At 43.2% G+C, this 22,198-nt stretch overlaps 2 protein-coding genes and 1 long non-coding RNA gene across 4 annotated transcripts in view; 2 read left to right on the forward strand and 1 right to left on the reverse strand.

Annotated features, from left to right (window-relative positions):
* The first annotated feature begins 11,521 nt into the window (after positions 1 to 11,521).
* Positions 11,522 to 15,254, forward strand: tlx3a (T cell leukemia homeobox 3a). The gene is made up of 3 exons (XM_084353300.1): positions 11,522 to 12,209; positions 13,227 to 13,464; positions 14,047 to 15,254. The coding sequence occupies exons 1-3, from the start codon at positions 11,783 to 11,785 to the stop codon at positions 14,228 to 14,230; spliced, it is 849 nt and encodes a 282-aa protein (XP_084209426.1). The 5' UTR covers positions 11,522 to 11,782; the 3' UTR covers positions 14,231 to 15,254.
* A 128-nt stretch (positions 15,255 to 15,382) lies between these two features.
* kcnip1a (Kv channel interacting protein 1 a) overlaps positions 15,383 to 22,198 on the reverse strand; it is a 30,377-nt gene continuing 23,561 nt past the window's right edge. For both annotated transcript variants that reach the window (XM_084353301.1, XM_084353302.1), the window contains exons 2-8: positions 20,707 to 20,831; positions 19,156 to 19,225; positions 19,002 to 19,072; positions 18,769 to 18,876; positions 18,564 to 18,668; positions 17,493 to 17,555; positions 15,383 to 17,009 (exon numbers count right to left, since the gene is read on the reverse strand). In XM_084353301.1, coding sequence (XP_084209427.1) covers positions 16,962 to 17,009; positions 17,493 to 17,555; positions 18,564 to 18,668; positions 18,769 to 18,876; positions 19,002 to 19,072; positions 19,156 to 19,225; positions 20,707 to 20,831 — 590 coding nt within the window. In that variant the 3' untranslated portion in view covers positions 15,383 to 16,961. The remainder of the gene's footprint in view (positions 17,010 to 17,492; positions 17,556 to 18,563; positions 18,669 to 18,768; positions 18,877 to 19,001; positions 19,073 to 19,155; positions 19,226 to 20,706; positions 20,832 to 22,198) is intronic.
* On the forward strand, positions 17,507 to 18,931 carry LOC311257590. The gene is made up of 3 exons (XR_014622638.1): positions 17,507 to 17,597; positions 18,524 to 18,614; positions 18,808 to 18,931. It is a non-coding gene; the product is annotated as an uncharacterized lncRNA (long non-coding RNA).

Below are 22,198 nucleotides of genomic sequence, written 5' to 3' on the forward strand. Positions count from 1 at the left end.
GGTGTCAAGCTACCTCCTGTTATACTCCTGTCATGCGTTTTTAAGGTAAGTTTGAAATCTGACTACTACTACACTGTGCTGCTGTGGCTGTACAGTGTCAAACACTTTTATTACTGTCACTTGAGTTGTTTGGCTTAGTTGATAACATAGTATTTTACACCCTGACCCCAACAACTATAGCTGATGTCTACAGACGAGTTGTAAAGTAATGCCAACCCCTCACGACCAGTTCCCTTTTGTGCTTGGTTAAATGCCTGTAATGAGGTCTGTTGTTAACAGAATTTTGTGAGATTTTCATGTTGTGTTTTATAACATAAAGTCAGGTAATACCCCACACATGAATTATGAGGCATCTGCGTGTCTTAAACAAGCCAGTTGCTAGCAAGTGGCTAAATGACACTACAGAAGTTGTCAGGGACGTCAAACATCACCATGCCGAACACAGAGACTCTGATACTCACTAATCTGTCTTTACAGGCAGACTGTAGTTGCAAACTATTCTAATTCTAACTTAACTTGTAGATTTATCAATTTATAGTGAAGTGTATATGCTATAGTGTAGTAGCTCCAAGAGGCTCGGTAGTGGTGATGTTGAAGTCACGCGTTTAGCTTTAGCTTTTTACTTCTGGTGACTGAATCTGTGTTTCAAAAATCCTCAAAGTGGCGTTGGTTTGTGAAGATTCTTTCAGAAAAAAAGGTGAGTGTAACACGAACTTGTGTTTGTCACAGAGCTCATTTTCAAATCCTATATGCATTTTGTCTAGGGAACCAGGGCAATGCTAACTTCTGTGTGAGCCTAAAAAATTACGTCACCCCTTCAGCACTCTAATCCATTGTGTTTTATCACTATATACAGTATACAGTATATTTACATGATACATACTTTAAATTGTCATATTGCAAGATGCCAACTTGTAGCTTTTCTCTCAACCACTGTTACAGTCAAGGATCACTCTGAGTAATATTTATTTATTACCTCCATCAGTAACCTGACATCACGTCTTTTTTTCCGGCTGCCATGTAATTGAACCGTTGTAGCTGCATTCTTACAGACACACACACGACATCATCACCTAATCCTAACCAAGTAGTTCTGGTTCCTAAACCTGACCGTTTCAAGGGTGTATCATACCCACATCATGCTGTGTTGTGTTGAATAGGAGAGTAACATGGAGGGTACATGGAAATTATGTGGGGACAGGGGAGTCCCCACATAATTTGTCCCCCTCAGTAGCCTATATCATTGTAAATATAGAATTTTAAATAATATACCAATAAGCACTGAAAACACTAATTATCAATGCAAAACATATTTTTAATAATTGGGACCCAAAACTAATTTTACTTCTGGCACTCAATACAATAAAACACATTTACAGTTATAACCAGACTATAATTTATTTCGTTCACTACTTCTACTTGGAAGTTGTGTCTTTCAACGTACAACCCTTAAGTTATTTACTTTTTTTATCATCCAATATAGTTAAATAGTAGTCATCAGCATTTCCGATATATACTTTTAACACAACTGTACTTGTGGCAGCACCTTTGGTGTCCTCTTCAGGGATCGCTCTTGAGAAATGTTTCTGTCTGTTGTTCTCCACAATAGCAAAATGAAATATCCACCCTTTGTTTGTAGCTTTACTGCCACTGTTGTGAAAATGCAGATATGCAACTACGAGGACATTTTCATCCAGCGTGGATCAGCAAGGAATCACATAAAATAATTTGCAACTCTGAAGATTCCCACTTCACTCGACATTTCTGCGCAGAATCACATGCCGTGTGTATGTGGCATGACAGTATATTATTCCCAAACAATAACAAATGCAAATGTAAAACTTAAGTGCCTTTTAAAAGCATGAAGAAAATTACATTCAGATGCATCAAATATCTCATTTAGGGTTTTCATGGCTGAAAAGCAGAGTGGTTAATAACTCGGTCGTCTCTGTACTCCGTCCTCTCTAACTGAAAGACATTTATTATGCTTTCATCTCACTAAGTCCCACAGTTCCTACATAAACATCATGCGTCCCTTGGCAATTCTGGTCACTTGATACTTCTCTGTCTTTCTCTCCTCGTCCCTCTTTTTCAGAGTGACCATTGACAGCTCAAACTACATGAAAACCATTCATCATTGCTTCTTTAACATCAGATTAATGTGGGGAAAAACAGAACATATAGACTCTCTTTCTCTCTTTCTGTCACTCTAATACGCACACACACACACACAAATACAGTACACACACACCACCAGCTCTGTATAAGCTATCAATCATAGATATTGTCATTATTCAACTGTGTCATCGACAAGCCCCTCTCCTCCTCTCTCTCTCTCTGCAGTCTCTGTCTTTGTCTCTTTCTCCCTTTTTTCCTTCCCTCTGTTCTCTCTCTCCGTCACACACACACACACAGAAGAGAGAATCATGAATCATAAATCTTATGAATGCCATCTAAAGACTGCTCAGCGCTATGAGAAAGAGAGATGATTGATAGATGTGAGTGACTGTGGCGAAAGCAAAGAAGATGGACAGAAGGTTGTAACCACTAATGCCGAGGTCAGAAACTGCAGTTCAAGGGTCAAATGTATCGGAGGAGGCACAATATGGCCAAGAAGGAAGGAGAAAATGGGGGAGGAGGAGGAGGAGGAGGGGGGGAGGAAGGAGGGGAAGGAGTAAATGGTTGAAGGGGAAGGGAGAGAGGAGGGAGGATGGGGGAGGGTGTGAGGGGGGGGCGCTGCCACAGTGAGGCTAAAGCCATAACTCATCTTTTATTAAAAATAATGAAAAAAACTTAATGAGTTAATAATATCACGGAGAAAGAGATAGGGAGTGAGACGGAGATGGAGGAAGGGACAGGAGGACGAAGGAAAGGAAGGAAAAGAAGAAAGGAAATGAGAGTGAAAGCGGTGGCGATAGGAAACAGAACAGGGTCAACGTGTGTCTCTCCTCACCCTTTGGTCATTTATCCCAGTTTTCAAAGTTCACACAAGATCCATTACAGCGGCAGGGACAATCACAGCGATCCCCCTCTTTCTGCCGACCTAAATCCCAAAGCCTGCCTGGTAATTAAAGGCACTTAACAACCAATTAACAGTGATGAGCTAAATTAGCAGGATATTGTCTCCTTTGACTAGGCTACTGCATTATCAGTGTATTGAAACGGCGATGAACAAACCTCAGTGGCCCGTGTTTGCATGTAGGCAAATGACGGATTAATTACTATTAAAACATCAGCATCTTAATGAGCTTGGAAACAATTAGAGAGGTCGTTAGCTTGTGGAAAACGGCTGAGAACAGGAGAAGGGGGGAGCGAGCGCAAAACAAGAGAGAAATCTTCATTGGGAAGCAATACTGATTAAATGGACGTTCGGTCGCACTCATCGCCCAATATCCACGGACCTATTAAATACATGACATCACCATTTGTCTTTTCCACCATCAAGTTTCTCCTGCCATTATCTTTCCCCCTTCTTCCCCGGCTTCCCCAACTCTCTGCCTCTCGTTTCGCCCTCTCATAAAAAGCCTTTTTCTTGCTCTTCCATTCCTTTCTCCACTTTCTGCTTTTTCACTCCCATTTCTTCCTTCCCTCCTTCATGCTTGGGGGGCACAGTCCTGTGAAGGAATTTAATATGCAACTTTTATATGAGAAACCAATCGCATACGTCTGGGTCTATTGGGCTCGCAATCTATCGGCCCGGACGGCTAATGCAATAGAGAGAGCCGGGGCTATTTATCACACAGGGAGCTATCTTTTCCTCTCTCTCTCTCTCTCCCACTCTGCCCTCGCTCTCTCTGTCTTTATTCAAGCCCAGATTCCTGGCTGCCACTAAATCAGGCCAACTATGAGCTATGGCTGCCCAGAGGGCATCTCCTCTTTTATAGGGGGATTTGGATTTTGTATCTACTGGTTCCTCAGTGGTCGTTGAAGCTGTGCTAACGGAAGCTATAAACATTCAACAAACAAAGGCAACAACTTAAATGTCCCTCCGTCCCCACTGTAATGATCATGAACGTGTAGAGATATATGGGAGTAGGAGGATGCATAAACCTGATGAATAAGATATATCACGGCGTTTACAATGATGCTGCAAAGATTTGTTTGCGTGCACGTCTTCAGACGGAGAGGCACAAACACAACCCATCCACAGACATGTGTACACATCGTCTACAGTTATAGTAATATGCCACAGTATAATTCACTCTGTAGTCACACACAGCGGCAGCACAACTTCAAAAGTTTCCTGCTGAAAAACAAAAGCGACAGTGAACAGAGGACGCTGCCCACCTGCAGCAATTAAAATGCCTCGGAAAACCAAATTCATTTCAACAAATTAGCCACATTACTGGCCACTGTGTAATCGCTGATGGCAATTAATAAGAAATTAGTCACAATCAGCCCTATATTAACATCTCACCCAGGGGCCGCGGCTGGAAATTAATAACCGGAGATTCATCTCTCTTACTGTCTTTCTGGCGCTCTCCCCCTCTCACACACACACTCAGTCACACTCACACACACACCTATGCCCACCTACAGTATATTGTTCATGAATCTCCTCTAAGACACTCATTTTTTCTGTGTGGATCGTCTCATATGATCCACAATCTGCTCATGTCAGCTAGCCAGCTTCCTCTTTACCGGGGTGTGAAAACCCCCTGAAAGACATCAGTGTGTGTGTGTGTGTGTGTGCCAGTGTATGTCAGTGCGTGCGATTGTGTGTGTGTGTTTTCTCACCAGTGCACGCACAGTCAACACATGTGTTTTGAACAGTTTGTAGACGTGGACATGTACAGTATATAGAGATATACAATCCACTGTATATCTGTGTGTACTGTATGTATATGTGTGTGTGCATGTGTGTGTGCATGTGTGAGAGAGGTGCAACACAAATGGGGAGGGGGCATCGGTGGAGACTGGGCCCGCCTCTAGGGGTCCTCACACCAATCAGCAAAGCGCACCAAGAATCAATTAACACCAGTGGGAGGGGGCAGAGGGTAAGGCACCACACACACTTAGACACACACACTGTCCGCACGCACACTGCCCACACACATGGTACTGTCTGAGGAGATATCCATCACATCACACATTGTGCAATATGCCAATGTGTGTGTGTGAGCGTGTATGTGTGTGTCTCTGAGCGTGTGTGTCCCCGTCCCGGTGTGCCCCGGTCTCTCATGGTGTGAGGTTGGGGAACAGATTGGGGGTCAGCAGGGGGGTCAGGCCAGGGTCACCCCCGTCTGAGCCGTGTGTGTGTGTGTGTGATTCAGTCCCTACGTGTGTGTGTGTGTAGTAAAGCCTGACCACTTCCAGGGCTCACTGGCAGGCAGAAGTAAATAAGATGGATGGTGTTGATTCATACTACGAATTCATTGCTCCCCCTGAATCCATGGAGAATAAATACATCCACAGAAATTATGAAGCAAGGGACCAAAATGAGCATCTCACATTTTATATTCCTCTTTCACTTTTTCTCTCGCTCCCTTCCTTCTTTGTCTCTCTCAGGTGTGGGGCCAGCTGCTGGCTACATGAAAACCATTCATCATTGCATCTTTACCATAAAATTATTGACAGCAAGGAGGGCGAGGAGCTTTATTGGCTACATTTTACAAGGTTGGACAAAAGAGAAAAGTCACGCATCAGTGGAAAAAACTTGAATTGAGAAATAACAAAAAGGCGGCCATGTTTTCGGGACGTTGTCGGTGCTTAGCTGAGGAGGAGAGCGAGTAAGCGAGATAAGACATTTCCGCTGGAACAGACCAAACACTAAGGCCAGATAAAGTGATCAAAGAGCGTCTGCCATTTGCCCGTGAACGTTCCACTGCGAAACCCCACCTCTTCCCTCTTCCTCTCTCTCTACACATTGCCGTCTCCATCTGTTAGCCCGTTGCACTCGTCCGTCCACTATCCCCCCTCCTCCGCCTCCTCCTCCCTCGTTTCCTCTCCTCCTCTGCTCCTCTCTGGCCTTCCTACCCTCAGGGAGGTAAGGTGATCTCCCTGTGCTGGTGTAAGTGACTGGTATTAGTCTCCTTCTCTGTCTGTCTGTTTGATCCCGGCACTAATGACTCCACAGGGACTGGGGTCTGATAATGGGAAATCAATATAGAGAATAGCACTGTGGAGTGGCCTCACTTAGCTCTCGCTCTTTCACGCCTCAAAGCAAAGTGCCTCTGTGTATTTCTGTGTGAGTGTGTGCACGAGGAGGGGCGCAGTGTGTCTGTGTGTGTGTGTGCGAGCATGTGCATCAAGGAAACCTGGAAGTGTGTGTGGAGCCGAATTTGAATGTTTTTAAGCATTTTTGATTTAGTTGTTTTAATCCAAATGAGGGTTTACTTGCATTCTGAGCACACAGGCCAAAATCAAAGTTAGAGGAGAGTTTGGGGGTAATACGCATGTGTGCCTGTGTATATCTGAGTGTGTCTAATCGGTCACACTCCTTGCGCCTGGGGCCAGACAGGTGGGGCTGGTGGCATGAGACTGGTGGCCCCCCCTCCACCCTGAGGGGCCAGAAGGCCCAGCGAAGCAGGGGGCTGGAGTAGCTCCCTCTGCCAGGCACCAGAGCACTATGGCTGGTGGCAGCTGGTCCTCTGTCCCTCCCTCCCCTCCTCCCCTGCATGAGCGCCCCGCGGGCAGGCAACAGGAGGGGTGAGGAGGTCAAGAGGCAGGAGAGAATGGGTGGAACGGCGGCGACACGCAAGATAATCGGCTTTTATGAAGCGGAGAGGACACAGACAGAGAGGGAGACGGGAAACACGGCTCTGACACAATGCAACTGACTACAAGCAGTAATGAATTAACACATTAGCGCCACGGCCAGGGGCGTTCAGGAGTGCTCAGCTGCTCTTAAGCACAAACCTGCGGTGGCAGGCTATCCAAACATGCACATAAATCAGCCATAAGTCATGAAAGCAACAGCAAACACACGCACTTATTAATTGCATCAGTCATTTTGTCGATGGCGGATCCCTCTGGAAGCCGCTGAGCGTGATCAGGGGTTAAAAATGTCTCCACGAAAAACGGCAGAGAAAGTTTAGCACTCAGAAGAGATAAGACAGAGACGGACGAGACAACGCTATGGGAATCCTCTCGTCCAAACTCAAGCCATGTGTTCAATTATCATCAGCCCCAAACGATCCCCCATTAATGCTTTAACTCTTTCTCTCACATCTCCGTCTCATCCATCCTGGGGTTTTTTTTTTTTCCTTTTTTTTTTTTTTGCTCTCTGCTCTCCGTCCATCCCTGTAATTCTCCGTCTGTGCGGTTACTTACTTCCATCTCTCTACCCTCATTCTCCCTCTTCCTCTCCATCCTCCTCTCCCTCCCTCCATGACTTTTAACCAGCGTGAAGAGGCAGCCATGCATTCAACCATCAGACTTACAGGCTTACATGGTCTACCCCTCACGCACGCACACACAGAGAGTCGAAGCGTATTGGTTCCTCCAGTGTACCAAAAATGTGATGTTCACTGAGACAGATATCCACCATGTCAGGAGGGGAGGGGGGGGTGGCATCTTTATGTGGTTAAATGTGCATCCTGATGCTTGCAGAAGGAAAGCTCACATGACTGATTTGTGGACAAGAAAATCACCCTGGAAGAATATAATCCACCACAACATTTTTATAATCATCAGTTCATAATCAACATTTTGACTCCAATAAAGAGACTCTCTCAGGATGACAGCCTTCATATCTGCTAATTAAAATCCTTCACCATCTACCGAGCCATACATCTGACATTTACGGTGACATTTTACGTGGTTTATCTGCTTTTTAAGTGTCTGGCAGATGAATTGCGTCCACACGCTGCACAGAGCAGTGGTCCAGTGACAGCCCAGGGATGATGATGGCCCTGACCGAGTCCCTGATGGGGGATCCCATTCCTCTCTTCTCATCCAACAATCCCACTGAGCATGTCAATATGAAACACTATCGCCCCCCTCGCTGGGGCCACGCTAGGCTATCCGTCCCATTATAGACAAGACAGGCTCAATATTGATAGGATGAGCCTGTAAACTGTGTGAAAAGATGCATGGAGCAAAGAGCACTAAATTAGACCCAAATCAAGTCTCCCAACAGTATAACACGTTTTAGCTGTATTGCTGCTCAATGCGAGCGTGATTTACTGCACGACTTTTGTTGTATGTGGGCTGAGGGGGAGCGGGCCGTAAAGCTTTGTTTACCCAACTTTAAAAAATCCACAGCCTTGTAAATGTTGTCAGATGGCCCATGCCAGTGTCTTTCAGCTTAATACTACCTATATTAAATAGTTTAAATATTTCATAAGGGCGGTTTTTAGAGCGAGGGAGGGGAAATCGTTAGCTGCGGTAAAGTTTCATTAACTGGTCCCCATTTCGCTGCGAGGCAAACTCATCTCCTCTTATTGTAATAAAACAATCTCTCCCTCTCTCTCTCTCCCTCTCTCTCTCCCTCTCTCTCTCTCCGGGTGCTGCTCTCCACTCATCTGCCTCTCTCCACCGCCTCTCTCCTTCTCTTTTACATCATAATAATACACTACATCCCCTTTAAATGCACTATTACTTACCGCTGCCTTTTCATATTGTAACATCACGGGCACTTTAGCGACAATATAAAAGCGTGTCATTCATTATTCAGAAGCAGCCGGCCTCGTCCCCCTTTTAAAAAGTCAGGCGCGCTGCTGAAATTGATAACGGCGAAGAGACGCGCAATAAAAACGCAGCCCCCGGGTACCGAGCTGCAGCCCAGACCCCCGATTATGCAGATCAAGTGGTAATTTCTCAAACAAATCGCACTCTTTCACTCTTTTGTTGTCGTTTCTTTTTGGACTTTTGGAATCGGGGTGTCAGCATTTATATTGCCTGTGGAAAAAAAACGAGGATTGATGCGCGTCTTAATTGTTGGCGCGGGCTGCAGGCTCCTCAGAAACAGAGTTATCTAAATATTTTTGGCCTGAACGAGATCACCTCAAGGCTGCCTTTTAAAGGAGATGGTGCGTGTGTTTCTAAGTGGACTCCTGGTGTCAATTATTTGATTTTATTTTATTTTTTACCTTTTTCTGCTGTAATCACGAAGCAATGAAACGATCCGACACCGTCTTCAAACATCCAGGCCTTCAGTAAATTGAGAGAGGCTGGCGAGGAGGCGGGCTGAGGCTCCTTCCTGGTGTGTTTTGGATAACCGGTGTCACGGTGATATCCCGGTAGGTCAGAGCTAATGTGTCATAATCACTCATAATCATTGGATTACACCGGATTACTAACACCCAACATCTGCAACCAGTGGGGCCCCGTCTGCTCCGGACAGGCTTGGAGGGACTGTCGGGATAAACAATAATTATTAACTTTTTTTTTTTTTTTTTAAATGAAGCGTCACAGGGATGCGTCATCCTCAATGTGCAGATGCCTTGTTGTAAATCGATTACAGAAATTTAAATATGCATATTCGATTCCAATATTCTTCCTGGTGGCGATTTTTTTATTTATTTTTTTTGCAAATGTCATCAAGAGAAACATAAAAATGTCCACCAAGATGACAGCTATAACAGACCAATTCTCCCCCATCAAAAGCCACCGGTGAGCTCACATATGGCGGGGTGGACCAGCCAACACCCAGAGTCTGTCCATATTGCCAAACAAACACCTCGGGCCTTGTCCAATCTCATATTGCTTCATAAGACTTTATTGTGAAGGGCGAGAAGCGGATGCTTTTTTAAAAAAAAAAAAATATATATATATATATATATATATTTATATATTTATATATAGCCTATATATATATGAGACTTCACAGTACAGTATCTTTGCATTTGTGTTTGACTCTGTCGCGTATGATCTCACAAATGTAACCAGTCACATTTCATTTTATTGCAAGATTTTTTTTTTTAACGCAGCCAATAAAATTTCTGCATTTTCTTAAAAAATGGATCGTGAATGCAGAAACACTAAGACTGATAATAACCTGCATAAAATTCAGCCATGAAAGCAGCAGCCAGATACTAAAATTTAATTATTTACATACTTCAGACATTCAGACAAAAACGATGATTAATGAACAGGTTGGGCAGATCTTTTAAAAGCCTACAAATATAACCCCCATCGTCACTAAATGAATATGTTCGTCATTAGTTGGTTACTGTAACGTGATAGCCTAAAAAGCCACCTGCCGCATCCGAACCCGATGCGCATTTGTCTGTCCCTGAGACAAGTTAGTGGAAATGTGATTATCCGGTCACTTTGGGCGCCTGTTACATTGAATCTGAGCGGTTAGCAGCTTCCAGAGCCCGGACACTTTATCTGAGGTAGCCCATGGCCTTGCCTTGTCAGGCCATTTAATGTGGCACTGCCTACCAGGAACAAACAAGGCCACTGTTAAGCTTTGCCATGCTCAGTAGGTGCTGGGGAGTCAGTGCCAGTGTTCAAGGAGGGCTGCTGTCCTTTTATTTTAAAGAGAGACGTGAGGTTCAGTTTGCGTAATTACGCACCGGTGAAATTATTTTCATTCTCTTTGAAAAAGCACATTTAACTGAAGTTTTTGCTGCTTTTTTATTTTCAGTGATTTTACATTATTTCTTCTCTGTGGGTGTGAACATTTAAAGCTTTTAAATCTGTCGCCTTATAAATACTGGAAAAACATCTCCTCAGTTTTGGGTTCTAACATTTTTAAACAGTTGGATATTAAACGCCACAGTGCAGCCAAAAGGATGTCAAAAGAAATACATAAAAATAACTCCCCGCATTGGATTGCAAGGCGTGGACGACGAGGAAGATCTAAATTAAAAGGAATATAAATTGAGGGAGACGTTTCATCCTTTTGTTCTCTGCTTTATAATACATCCGTGATAAATAGTCTCCAGGTCATAAAGCGCTGCCTAATAGCTTTCAACCGGTTTTCATGTGAACTTATTATTCCCGCACATTCCACATGTGTCAAATGATCCAGACTGAAGACAGCGAGAGGACAAATGATGCGCACTTTGTGTCTCCAGCCTCAAAGTGGAAGTGGACAGAAGCATCAATTCATCAGAGCCTAAGGTGTGTAAAAGTTTTGTTTTTTTCCTTTTTTCTTTTTCTTCGCATCTGATGTCATTTGTCTGCAAAACTTATAAAGCCCTTCAGACTGAACACATTCATGTAGGCGAGCGGAACACTGACAGATGACTGACAAAACACCGTTTGGTTGAGACGATAAAATATCAGATGTTCGTCACCAAAGAAGCTTAAAGGAACATTGATCTTCTGTGATCCCCGCTGCGATCCTTTTACATGTGCCACATAAATTTCCATGAAGTTGTCTCTCTCTTTACTCTCTCCATTACAGTGATAAAAGAACGACAACATCACGCGCTGACTCGCGCGCGACGCATTAAAACACCATATCTTACCATATGTATATATAACAATCTGACGCCCGTGGTGGTTATGGGAAATCTTGGTTATTGTGCCAAATCGTGGGCCTACCCCCATTAACATTCAATCAGTCATTCTGATGCCAGCCAATGAAAGGTGGAGAGGGATGGAGGAGGACGGAGCTGCTAGACGGAGCGTTTTGACGCGCTGAGAGGAGGACAGAGCGTCACATCTCTCCAAACGCCCATCAAACTTTCACCACAGCCTGTAGAGAGGACCCAGTCCTCTGAAAGAGGCCTGTCAGAGACACCGAGGACACGCTGGATTCTGGACAGCGATGGAGACACTACTGGCGATGACTTTTGGTTCAGTTTGACCCTGCTGTGAATTTTCCCCCCTGAAAAAAACCCTCTTGTTCAGTTCATTCCGTCCTTTTTGCGACACAGCGACGGGGATGGAGCAAGCACCCAGCGCGCCGAGCCCTCCTCCCAAACCGGCCCATCACGAGCCCATCAGCTTCGGCATCGACCAGATCCTGGGAGCCGGTACGGAGCCGGAGAACGGGCGCACGGCTGGAAGACAAAGTGGATCCGATTTAAGCAGCGGGGACGGTTATTACAGTTTAGGAAGCCCGACCGGGGCCAGCGCGCCCTCATACACCGCGCTGTCTATCTCCCTCTCCGGGATAATGCCTCCGGTGGAGGCTTCAGGTTCATACGGGGAGAGCAGGAGTCTGGGCAGCCGGGGAGTGATCCGAGTCCCGGCTCACAGACCCATGACAGCCCCGGGACCCCCGGCCCCCGTGCAGGGCGCTGTCCCCGGGTTTGGAGGGCTGTGCTTCCCCTGGATAGGAAACAGGTTCGCCAAGGACAGAATATCAGGTAGGCCAGCTGTGCGACCTAATGGGTTCCCCCTCATTAATATTTTATAATGTTTAAAACGTTAGTTACTGCTGCTGAACACTTAAAACACACGAACACCTGGGCCAAATATCTGCAAAGGCTCACAGAGATTTACTTGAATTATTCAAACGGCTTAAAACAGAAGAAACAGGACACAAGTTTAATGTTTTATTTTAAATAATAGAGAAAACTACATTTATAGATTATTTTTATTATTAAACGACTTGTGTTACTGATTTAGGAAATATATTTCATTTATACATCATGTAGATGAGCAAAACAAATGAACACAGCTGCTTTTACCAAGCTTTGCTTTTATAAAAACCAAAACTGCACCAACATGCTCTGTCATAATTTATTGTGCAGTGAAAATGAACTTAAATGTTATTGTTATTATATATAATGTTATCAAAAGGCTCAATTCAAGATAAATAAGAATAAAACTGGGCTGTCACACGATTTACTTCTTAAATTATAAAGAAAAGTAAGAAAAAATACTTGAAACGCTGGAGTATTTTATCTGTATTTAAACCAAAATGTAAAGAAAGTCAGATTGCAGATGAAGCAGATTAAAGTTGTTTTAAAGCAGCAGCCCGTTTTATTGGAGATTAACAGGAGCCTTTATTAGCAAAGGCCTGTAACACAGCCAGTAAAGAGGAGATGGATGGGCCTGCTGTCCTCTCTGTAATTACCAATACAGACATGATCTGTTAAAACAACTTGAAGATGAGCGTTTATTTATTTTTAATAATTGCACCGATCCCAACACTTCGGCCAGACTCATCTTTCATTATAAATTCCACCTCACATTTTTCACACCAGGCTTACACAGTCTAAATAGGGAATTGTTGTCAAACAGGGCAGATATCTGTGATGTATGGCCTTGAATTTCCATACAGAGTGGGGAGTGAATTAGTCTGTTTGGTGCTGTGGCTATAAAACCTCATCTTCTTCCTCTCACCGGTGCGTCTCTCTCTTTCTCTCTTGTTTCCGCAGCGGCTCTGGTGCCGTTCGCCGTCACCCGGCGGATAGGACACCCGTACCAGAACCGGACGCCTCCCAAGCGGAAAAAGCCCCGCACGTCCTTCTCCAGAGTTCAGATCTGCGAGCTGGAGAAGCGCTTCCACCGGCAGAAGTACCTGGCGAGCGCCGAGCGGGCAGCCCTGGCCAAGAGTCTGAAGATGACGGACGCACAGGTCAAAACCTGGTTCCAGAACCGCAGGACCAAGTGGAGGTCGGTATGACGTTTCGTGTTCGAGTCCAACTTCTCTTGAATTTGAGTTTCATCACGCTGCACGTGTAGTAATTAGGACACTTTAGTCTCCTTCCACGAACATGTCCAGTTAAAGAAATCAAACTTTCCTCGTTTAGATGACCTCACAGGCAGTTTCCTGTCAACTGACCTCGACACAGAAGAATTAAATTAAACTTTATGTAAAACATAAACAGCAACAAACTAACAACGGCACCTTTAATATTTTTATTATCATGACATTTTTATTTATTGTTCTTGATCTTCTCCCACAATTTATACAACATTAAGAAGCCTTGAATAATTTCATCTCCAAATGTAGAATAATTACACATTACAACAGGACGTCAAAGACATGTTTTTTATTTTCTATTTTTCATGCTTCTCTGGACATCCTTTTGTTTTTATTCTCAGCACTTACCACCTTTTAATGCAGCTATTGCGATTCTTCACACCTCTGTTCCGAGCTCTCTCTCGCTGTCATTAAATCACACACAACCACACTTTATTTTTTTTAATCTATTTATTCATTTATCAAATGTTTTTTAAATGTTTTTCTATCAGGAGACAGACAGCCGAGGAGAGGGAGGCGGAGCGTCAGCAGGCCAATCGCCTCATCCTGCAGCTGCAGCAGTCCGCCCTCCAGAAGTCCCTCAGCGAATCAGCGGTGTCGGATCCACTGTGCGCCCATAACTCCTCCCTGTACGCCCTGCAGAACCTCCAACCCTGGGCCGAGGAGAGGGAATAGAGACCAGGCACCCTGCTCTAATCAATAGGCATCATCATCTATGACCCCTGGGAGGATAGGTGAAATCAATTAGACCTACATGAGGACAGTGGGACGCACTTTGATCCATGAAATGGAGAAAAAAAATTAAAAAAAGTTGGACCAGACAAACTGGAGACCTGGGCACAGCCGGTTGAGTGGATGGTTGTGAATATGGACCTGAAGTGATGGTGAGTGAAGCAGAAACTTTCTTGGAATAAATCTTAGGACTCTGTGCTCGGGAACCGAGAGACTTTTTTTTTCAAATCCAAAAAGGAAACAGAACTTCTCGTTAAAATTTCTTGTCACAATGTGATTGTGCTGTTATGCTTGTACTTATTCTTTTGATTAGAATAAGACGCAGAAAGACATTTGCCCTGTAGACCTGAAAGAGGCGACAGTGAAACGCAACCTGAGCGGTTGTTTTGTGAAGGTTTCGTCCCTCGAGGCAACCTATCCTTAATCTGAAACCAACTTTGCTCCACTTTGAAAAAAAAAAGGCCAAACAAAGGCCTTTACTGAGAGTATTTGCATAAAAAACATGTTTCTGAGTTTTAAATAAATCTCCTGCTGTTTCATTAAAAATACAAAACAAAAATGTCTGCACAAAAATGCAAAAAAATCCCCCCTCTTTACGTAAATCTCATTTATAAATGCCACCTGCAAAGCACCACCACGGTCACCTGTGCATACGCAGGTGTGGTGCACCACCGTAACCAGAGAAAACGATGCCCAAAAAGTTAAATTATGGAGAAAATGCTTTTGCGAGCGGTAATAAAAGGGAAATAGATGTCAGGATTAGAGGGGAGAGAAGTGAAGAAAATATGAAAGAGGCTGTAAGTTGGGTAATAAAGGGAGTGATGCATGTTCAGTGATGGTGGTGACGTTTTTTCATATGCACATTATCTTGCTTTATTTGTGGGCCGTGTCCTCTGGAATGGAGGCGCGAATGTACAACTCTTTTTGTACTTTCATTGTATATGTGTAAATAACAGTATAAACCATTCTTGTGACCCCCTTTTTTTTTTTCGCTCGTGCTCTTTATGGAGAAAAAACAATTTGGAGGTTCGAACACACAATACTTACAAGCTCATGGAGCGGCAAGGTAAAAAGAAAAAAAATAGCAGACGTGGATTCATTTTGTTTCTTGAAAAGTTTATTGATAAATATTTATGATTTTATACAATTTTTCAATACACACATGATTTCCCTTTTCTGACAGTTTCGAGCTGTCTATCTGTTTGTCTTCCTGTCTGTCAGCATGTCTTGGTACATCTGAGACGAGCCGCAGCACATCTCGGCGAGGATTTTTTATTACACTACTGGTAGCACAGTGAGTGGGCATGACAGTGAATCATTTATAAATCTGTATTTTTTTTTTTTTTTGTCCTGCTCAATCTTCAAAGCGATGGCTCTTGTTTGAAACATGGCTTCCATTCCTTCAGAGTCAGTGAAAAGGTCTCTCTCTCGTCTGCTGCCTCGCTCTCTCCCTTCCTCCTCCGTCTGTCCCTCCCTCACAGTGAAAGGTTTGGTCGACATTTTTTTTTTTTTTAAACAGACACAACTGACGACAAAACTCTCCTCCCTAGCAGAATCACTTTGAGCGGGACCGGTGTCCACGAGATGAAGCTACATGCTTTGAAAGATCGACACTAAATTTTTTAATCAGGCAAACGGAAACTTTACATCAGGACACCACACACACACACACACACGAACACATGCACGTCCCTGTGTCACTCTGCATCTGTGTGCCAGTAAACCTCTTAACGGGCTCTTTGTTTTATTTAAGGTAGAATCGTTACAGTTATATCCAAACTGACAGAAAGATAGACAGATAGTCAGAATCAGAAACACGCAGACGAGACGGGCATGAGTCCACACAGCGAGAAGAAGAAGCCACAGATACGACGGTTAGATATCTACAGTTGAGTCGGCACGACATTGAAACACTGGCTGACACCACTGGAACACACACAGTAGGAGTACGGAGGGCTTTCCAAGAAGCTTTCACGAGACGTTAAGACTGCTGCAAGCTCAGATTCAGCTCCGCAAACCTTCACAGGCCTGCGTCTGAATTTGGTGGACGCCTGTAAACAGATGAGGTGACTCTGTGACTCAGCAAAAGAGAATGATGCCACCGAGTTTTTTTGCGGCACGCGTACGTTAAAATATGCCGTAGGCCTCTCGTCTTGCATGCTTCACGATATTGCTCACATTTGTCGTATTGGACACAGAGATTCATGATGAAAAGCAGCCACTTTTTAAGCCTGTAATGCACAAGGTTCGCATCTGTTTGATCTCACTGCTAAGCTGCTTCTAGCGACTCCAGTCCTGCATGACGATGCGCTTCAGTTTACATATTTCAGAAAAGTACTGGGCCAAATGTGAGAGAATCAGTATTTACACAATGTCCAAGACGACAGCGAGAAACGAGGGAGACGGAGACGAGGTAAATGGTCACAGAGAGATGAAATGAGGGGTTGAAGTCTTACAGACATTTACCAAAACCAGTGAAGGTCTCGGTGCCTTTTGATTTTGTTACAGCAAGACGCCTTCCATGAAGTCCTGTGGCAGCCGTCCCACACAGAGTGACAAGGTCCTTCATTCAACTGCAAGCCAAGCTGTTCCTTTCCTCTTTCATGTGCATCCCTCCCTCTCGTCTTTGTTACCTTCGCTCGTTCTGTGCTTTCGTCTCCCTCTTCTCTGTTGTCTAGATGACGTTTTCAAAGAGCTGTAGAGACCTCATTATGTTCTCATCCTGTGCAGAGAAGATGGAAAATTGAGAAACTGAGCAGTGAGGAGATAGGTCAACCAACAACCACCTTTTAATTGAGTTTACTGGCCACTAGGGGGCAGTGAAAGCCTGTAAAATGTGATCTCTGCAGATAAACACGCTGATATAAAAGGTAACAAAGGCCATAATTAATAGCCAGCAATACAAATAAGGGATTTGTAAAAAGTCAGCAAAACTGATGTGCCAAAAAGCTACAACAGATCTTTTCCACAGCAGACGTTTTGTCACACTCAGTGGGAAAAGCACAGGTGTTATTAATAACATTAATTATGCCTCTGTTCTATAAATGGAAGTCAGTTCAGCCGTTTAATTTATCATTTACACCTGTGCTTTTCCTACTGCGACGTGTCCAGTTGTCCTTGGAGAAAAAGGCCTATTGTGAGATAAAGGGGTCGTCAGGATTGTGTAAGAGAGAAGAGAGCTTTGAGAGAAAAGGAAAAAAAGTACCTCTTGACAAGAAAGGATGAATTCATCCAGAGTGACCACGCCGTCTCTGTTTTTGTCCATTTTCTGCGGAGAGCAAAACACACACTGTTAAGCTTTTTGTCCAAGGTAAGATATCAAGATATAACCAGAGATACACTCACAGAAACAAATACGACAATTTTATTATTACAGTTTTTTGTACCTTTGCTGTCCTTTCCTAAAACCATGCATCTCCACATTGGTGATTTTGTGTTTTTTGGCTCCTTTCTGGGAAAATCTTCCTACTTAAACAACTATTTTAAAACCTTGTTGGATTAGCTGGAAAATACACAGTCAAAAAGCTGAAAGCAGGACTATTTTTCTGAGCTCATGAGAAGTTTTAGAGAGATGCCAACACATGGTGATGTTATACACTATGATGCATTGCTGTAGGTTAACCTACCCAGCAGCAGTCAATTAGTTAAAAATTAGCACAACCTTAAAGGTCCCATATCGTAGAAAAGGAAAATCCCATGTTTTGATTAAAAAGCAGGTGTAGTTGCTTTTTAAATACTGTGAAATTATAAGAAGAGAAATACACACAGCCTGTATTCAGAAGCTGTGCATTTTTAAACAAGCTGTCAGGACATCCATGAGGTTGTAACGTTATATATGTATTAATATGAGACCTTTTAAACACCAGGCTGCAGCAGTAATATTAATCCTAAGATGTCATTTATATCCCAGTAAAACACTGACGGGGGCTATTTTTCTTCATGAGTATTTTTACTTAAGTATTCTGATAAGTAAGGCTTTGAAAGCAGAACTTTTAGTTGCAGTATTTTCACAGTGTGGTATTAATACTCTTCAATAAAGGATGTGAATACTTCTCTGTGAGCCCACTGTGTCTATTTACTCAGCCCTCTTTGCTGCGGTGGTCTTTGGTCACAGTGAGTTTTGCTGGGCACGCTATCTACCCAGTTTGTCTTCTCTGCTGTTGCTTCCCCCAGGAAATGTACCTCACGTGTTTGATGCCTCCTCATTTGGTCACTTACCAACATTTCTTTTCTTAGATTATTATAAGACTTGAATAAAGGACCCAGCTGTTGCTACCTGAAAGAAGGCATCCACATGCTGCTTGGGTGCATCATTTTTCAAGACGGGGTAAGTGTACTTCCCCATCATGTCGTATATCGCTCTGACGATGTCTGTCATCTCCTGTGAAACAGAGGAACACACGTACAAATGAGACGTAAACATAACGATACAATACACAATGTACATAGAACCACAATGAAGGTTGGGCACAAACACTCACCTCTTTGTTGATGTATCCGTCTCTGTTGATATCGTAAAGGTTGAAGGTCCACTGTAGCTTCTCGGTGACGGTGCCCCTCAGCAGGATGGACAGAGCTGTCACAAAGTCCTGATGGAGAGAAAAGGGACAGAAAGAAAAGCTATTAAAGGAGTTTTTATTGATAGATGATGTTCGAGGATTATCTTTTTAAAACCCCAGTATTTATGTGCAAAAATGCGTCAAGTCAAGCAAACCTCAAACTTTATGGAGCCGGTATGTGCTGAGTCAAACGCGTTGAACAGAAAGTGTGCGTAGGTGCTGGCGTCTGCAGGAGAAGAGGGAGAAAAGCCTTCAATACACTGGATAGAAACAATACAAAGAGCAGCAAAACAGACACACTGTCTTTACCTCCATGTGGGAAGAACTGGGAGTATATCTGCTTGAAAGTTTCCTCATTTACGACGCCACTTGGACACTCCTGGAGAGAGACGGGGGACAGAAAAAGAGGGTGAGGAGGAGGGGGAGATAGAAATTACAGATACTGACCCGAGGGACGCGTCAAATAGAGAGACTGGTGGAATGAGATGGAACGAATTAAAGGATCAGAAGTTGATTAAACACTGGATATCAGTCAAACCTCTTTGTGATACTTTTTTTTTATGGTAAAATATATAGTTATCAGGTTGTATAAAGCTTTATTGTCTCATATCACCAAGAGTACATCAGCCTGCAGTTGCACAGTCTGACTCTGGGTGTCACTGTTGAGTCTGTTTTCACATATAGCGCTTTAATTTAGCTGTAAGCTGGAAAAACAAGCACCAAAATCACCCATCTTTCACTGGATGAAACCTGATTGTATACTTTTGCATTAATTACAACTAAAAAGCATATTTATATTGTTCTCTTAGTTACAATAATGAAAAGTAAAACATTAATTCTATTTAGTGGTAAACAAACAGCAGCCACAAACCCAAGTGTGGCCCTCAACCAACATTATTTGGTCTCCCAGTGAAATCTGAATATTTGTTCTTTTAGGATACATCAGTCCTTTACAGAGTGTTTTTAATAAATCTACTGTAGCTACAGTAAAGCAATATAAATATACATGAGGTCATTGTGCACCACACTGTTTTTACACTGTGAAAAACTCCTGCTGCTGAAATAAAGTCTAATTGGCTCGCCAGGAGAAAACCGGTGACCATTCGGTTACGATTCAATTAAATCAAATGTAATTACTTCTAACATAGTGTTGGTTAAATCACTGTTTAACTTGCTTGAGTATGATTTTTTGCAAGGTTATATATTTTTATAGAGGCATTAGTTTAATTGCAAAAAGTCATTTTTTTTATGCACCTCTCATTTGTTCACCAGGATGCAACATGAATCAATCAAACAGATCATGTTTGATCCCTCCATGTCTCTGTGAACTTTAAAAGGATAAGTTCACCCAAAAATGAAAATTCAGACATTATCTACTCGCCCTCATGCCGATGGAGAGTCAGATGGGAATTCGTACTAAACAAAACCCCATCTACTTCAGTTGTCTGGGAGAACGCTACAGCGCAGTTTTGCTGTGAAGCTCCAGAAAATGTTTATTGGACTACAAAACTTCACCCGACTTTCCATCGGCATGCGAGTGACTGAATTTAACACTTACAGTATCTTGGGGCTGCTGCAGATCTTTGCTTGGTTTACTGCACAAGCCAGGATAAGACCAGAGGATTGAAGTGCTTTGAGTAAGTCTTTTGATTCACAAATGCTTTTTATAAATTCAAACATAACTCAGAATTATTTGCTGAAGTCTTCTTCATCCTTTTTAAGCTTTTATGTCTCGAATTGCTGGCGTGCAAATCTCCTGAGCACATATTAGGAAACAAAGGCGATCAATCTGCTGATCGAGACATGGACACTGTGGATATCTACTTTGTCTCTTCCTATGAAATGTGCATGATCACTTACATTCTTAAAGCCCCTGTAGAGCACCTGAAGCTCCCTTTTGCTGAAGTTCGTTTGAGCTTCTAGCTGGTCGAGGCCCTCCGGTCGATGGCACACCATGGTCATCTCCAAGTCATCGTCAGCTTTGTCTGGAACAAACACACAGGAACACAACATTACTTAGATAAATCATACTCGGCATACAACAAAAGAGTGAAAGTATGAGAAAGGAAATATAGATATTAACGGATATATGACCGGGAAAGAGGACACAGTGAAATAATCTGCGCACATAAGGTTTGAATTTTCTTATCTTTATTCTATCTGGCAGGAATAAAAAGGGGAAAGGAGAGGAGAGGATGAGAGGTAGAGGTCAGTCTAACAGCTCCATGTTCCTCCTCTCACCGGCCCTTTGATTAACAACTCATTACTCTCCTCGCTGGAGGGGAGGGGAAAGAGGACAAACCACTGACTCTGAGACCGCACACACACGTGCACACACACACGCACGCACACGCAGGCTCACAGTGCCTATAGGTGAACACGACATCTCTCCTCACCGTCTCAGACACTCATCTACACATTTGCACAAGTGCGCACAAACCCCCTGAGGCAATCTACAATCTAATAATTATGCACACTGTTATAACTGTGCATAATTTAATAGAAATCGTAATAAAAATTCAGAATATGATAAAGTGGTCATAATGTGCAGTAGTAAAACACCGGACCAGAAAAAGTACTGGTGGTTAAGTAATAAGATGGTGTGTTTTATGAAGACCATTTCAGGATAATGTCTGTCTGACTGACCAGTCTGTCCAGCTGGGTTTCTGTTACAGAGGACAGGTGCAATGTTCTAATACATCCTTATAATATGAATGTTTCCCATCCAGAGGACTGCATGGTGATTAAGTACAATTTCCTCTGTCTTCTTGGCATTTACATGTGAAGTATACGGTCATCACACCGGTCCACAGAACTGTCACTGTCTGATTTACAGATACAGTAGGTGAGCTAAAGTGTTTCTAAGGGCTCCTGCTCTGCTTTAATGAAGTGTCACAGAGTGCAACGTTCACACCGTCCTTGGCAATCCAGATTCTGAAACATCAACAGTTTTGAAATGGAAACATTTTTATCTGTGAGGCCACGACCATTAGTGCTTTGTGAAGCTTCATTACACCGACACCTCTTCAGTCCAATTCGCTCAGTGAATCATCGACACCGGGACGGCGTTTTTATTGTGCCAGGCGAAGACAACTTCATCTCACTGCTAAATTAAACCACAGTCAACAGCCTAGCCTTTTTTAGATTCAGTATCTAGTCGTCCCAGTGTATACATCTGGGGGCCTTTTCATGCAAGTAACTGCACAGAATTGCTGTCATCATGGTTCAAGAGCTAAAGTGGGATTGAATTTAAATGTCAGCTGTGACTGTGCATCCTTTTGAACCACTAAATTGAAATTTGTCCATCAAATGCCTGCAGACCTGTAACATGACCTCCAACGTGACAAACAAA

Source organism: Pagrus pagrus, assembly GCF_965226575.1.
Source record: "Pagrus pagrus genome assembly, chromosome: 5".
Lineage (NCBI taxonomy): Eukaryota > Metazoa > Chordata > Actinopteri > Spariformes > Sparidae > Pagrus > Pagrus pagrus.

Coding starts and splice junctions, on each gene's coding strand:
- tlx3a (XM_084353300.1), top strand. CDS start 11,783: ATGGAGCAAGCACCCAGCGCGCCGAGCCCTCCTCCCAAACCGGCCCAT. Junction 12,210..13,226: donor CGCCAAGGACAGAATATCAG/GTAGGCCAGCTG, acceptor TTGTTTCCGCAG/CGGCTCTGGTGCCGTTCGCC. Junction 13,465..14,046: donor AACCGCAGGACCAAGTGGAG/GTCGGTATGACG, acceptor TTTTTCTATCAG/GAGACAGACAGCCGAGGAGA.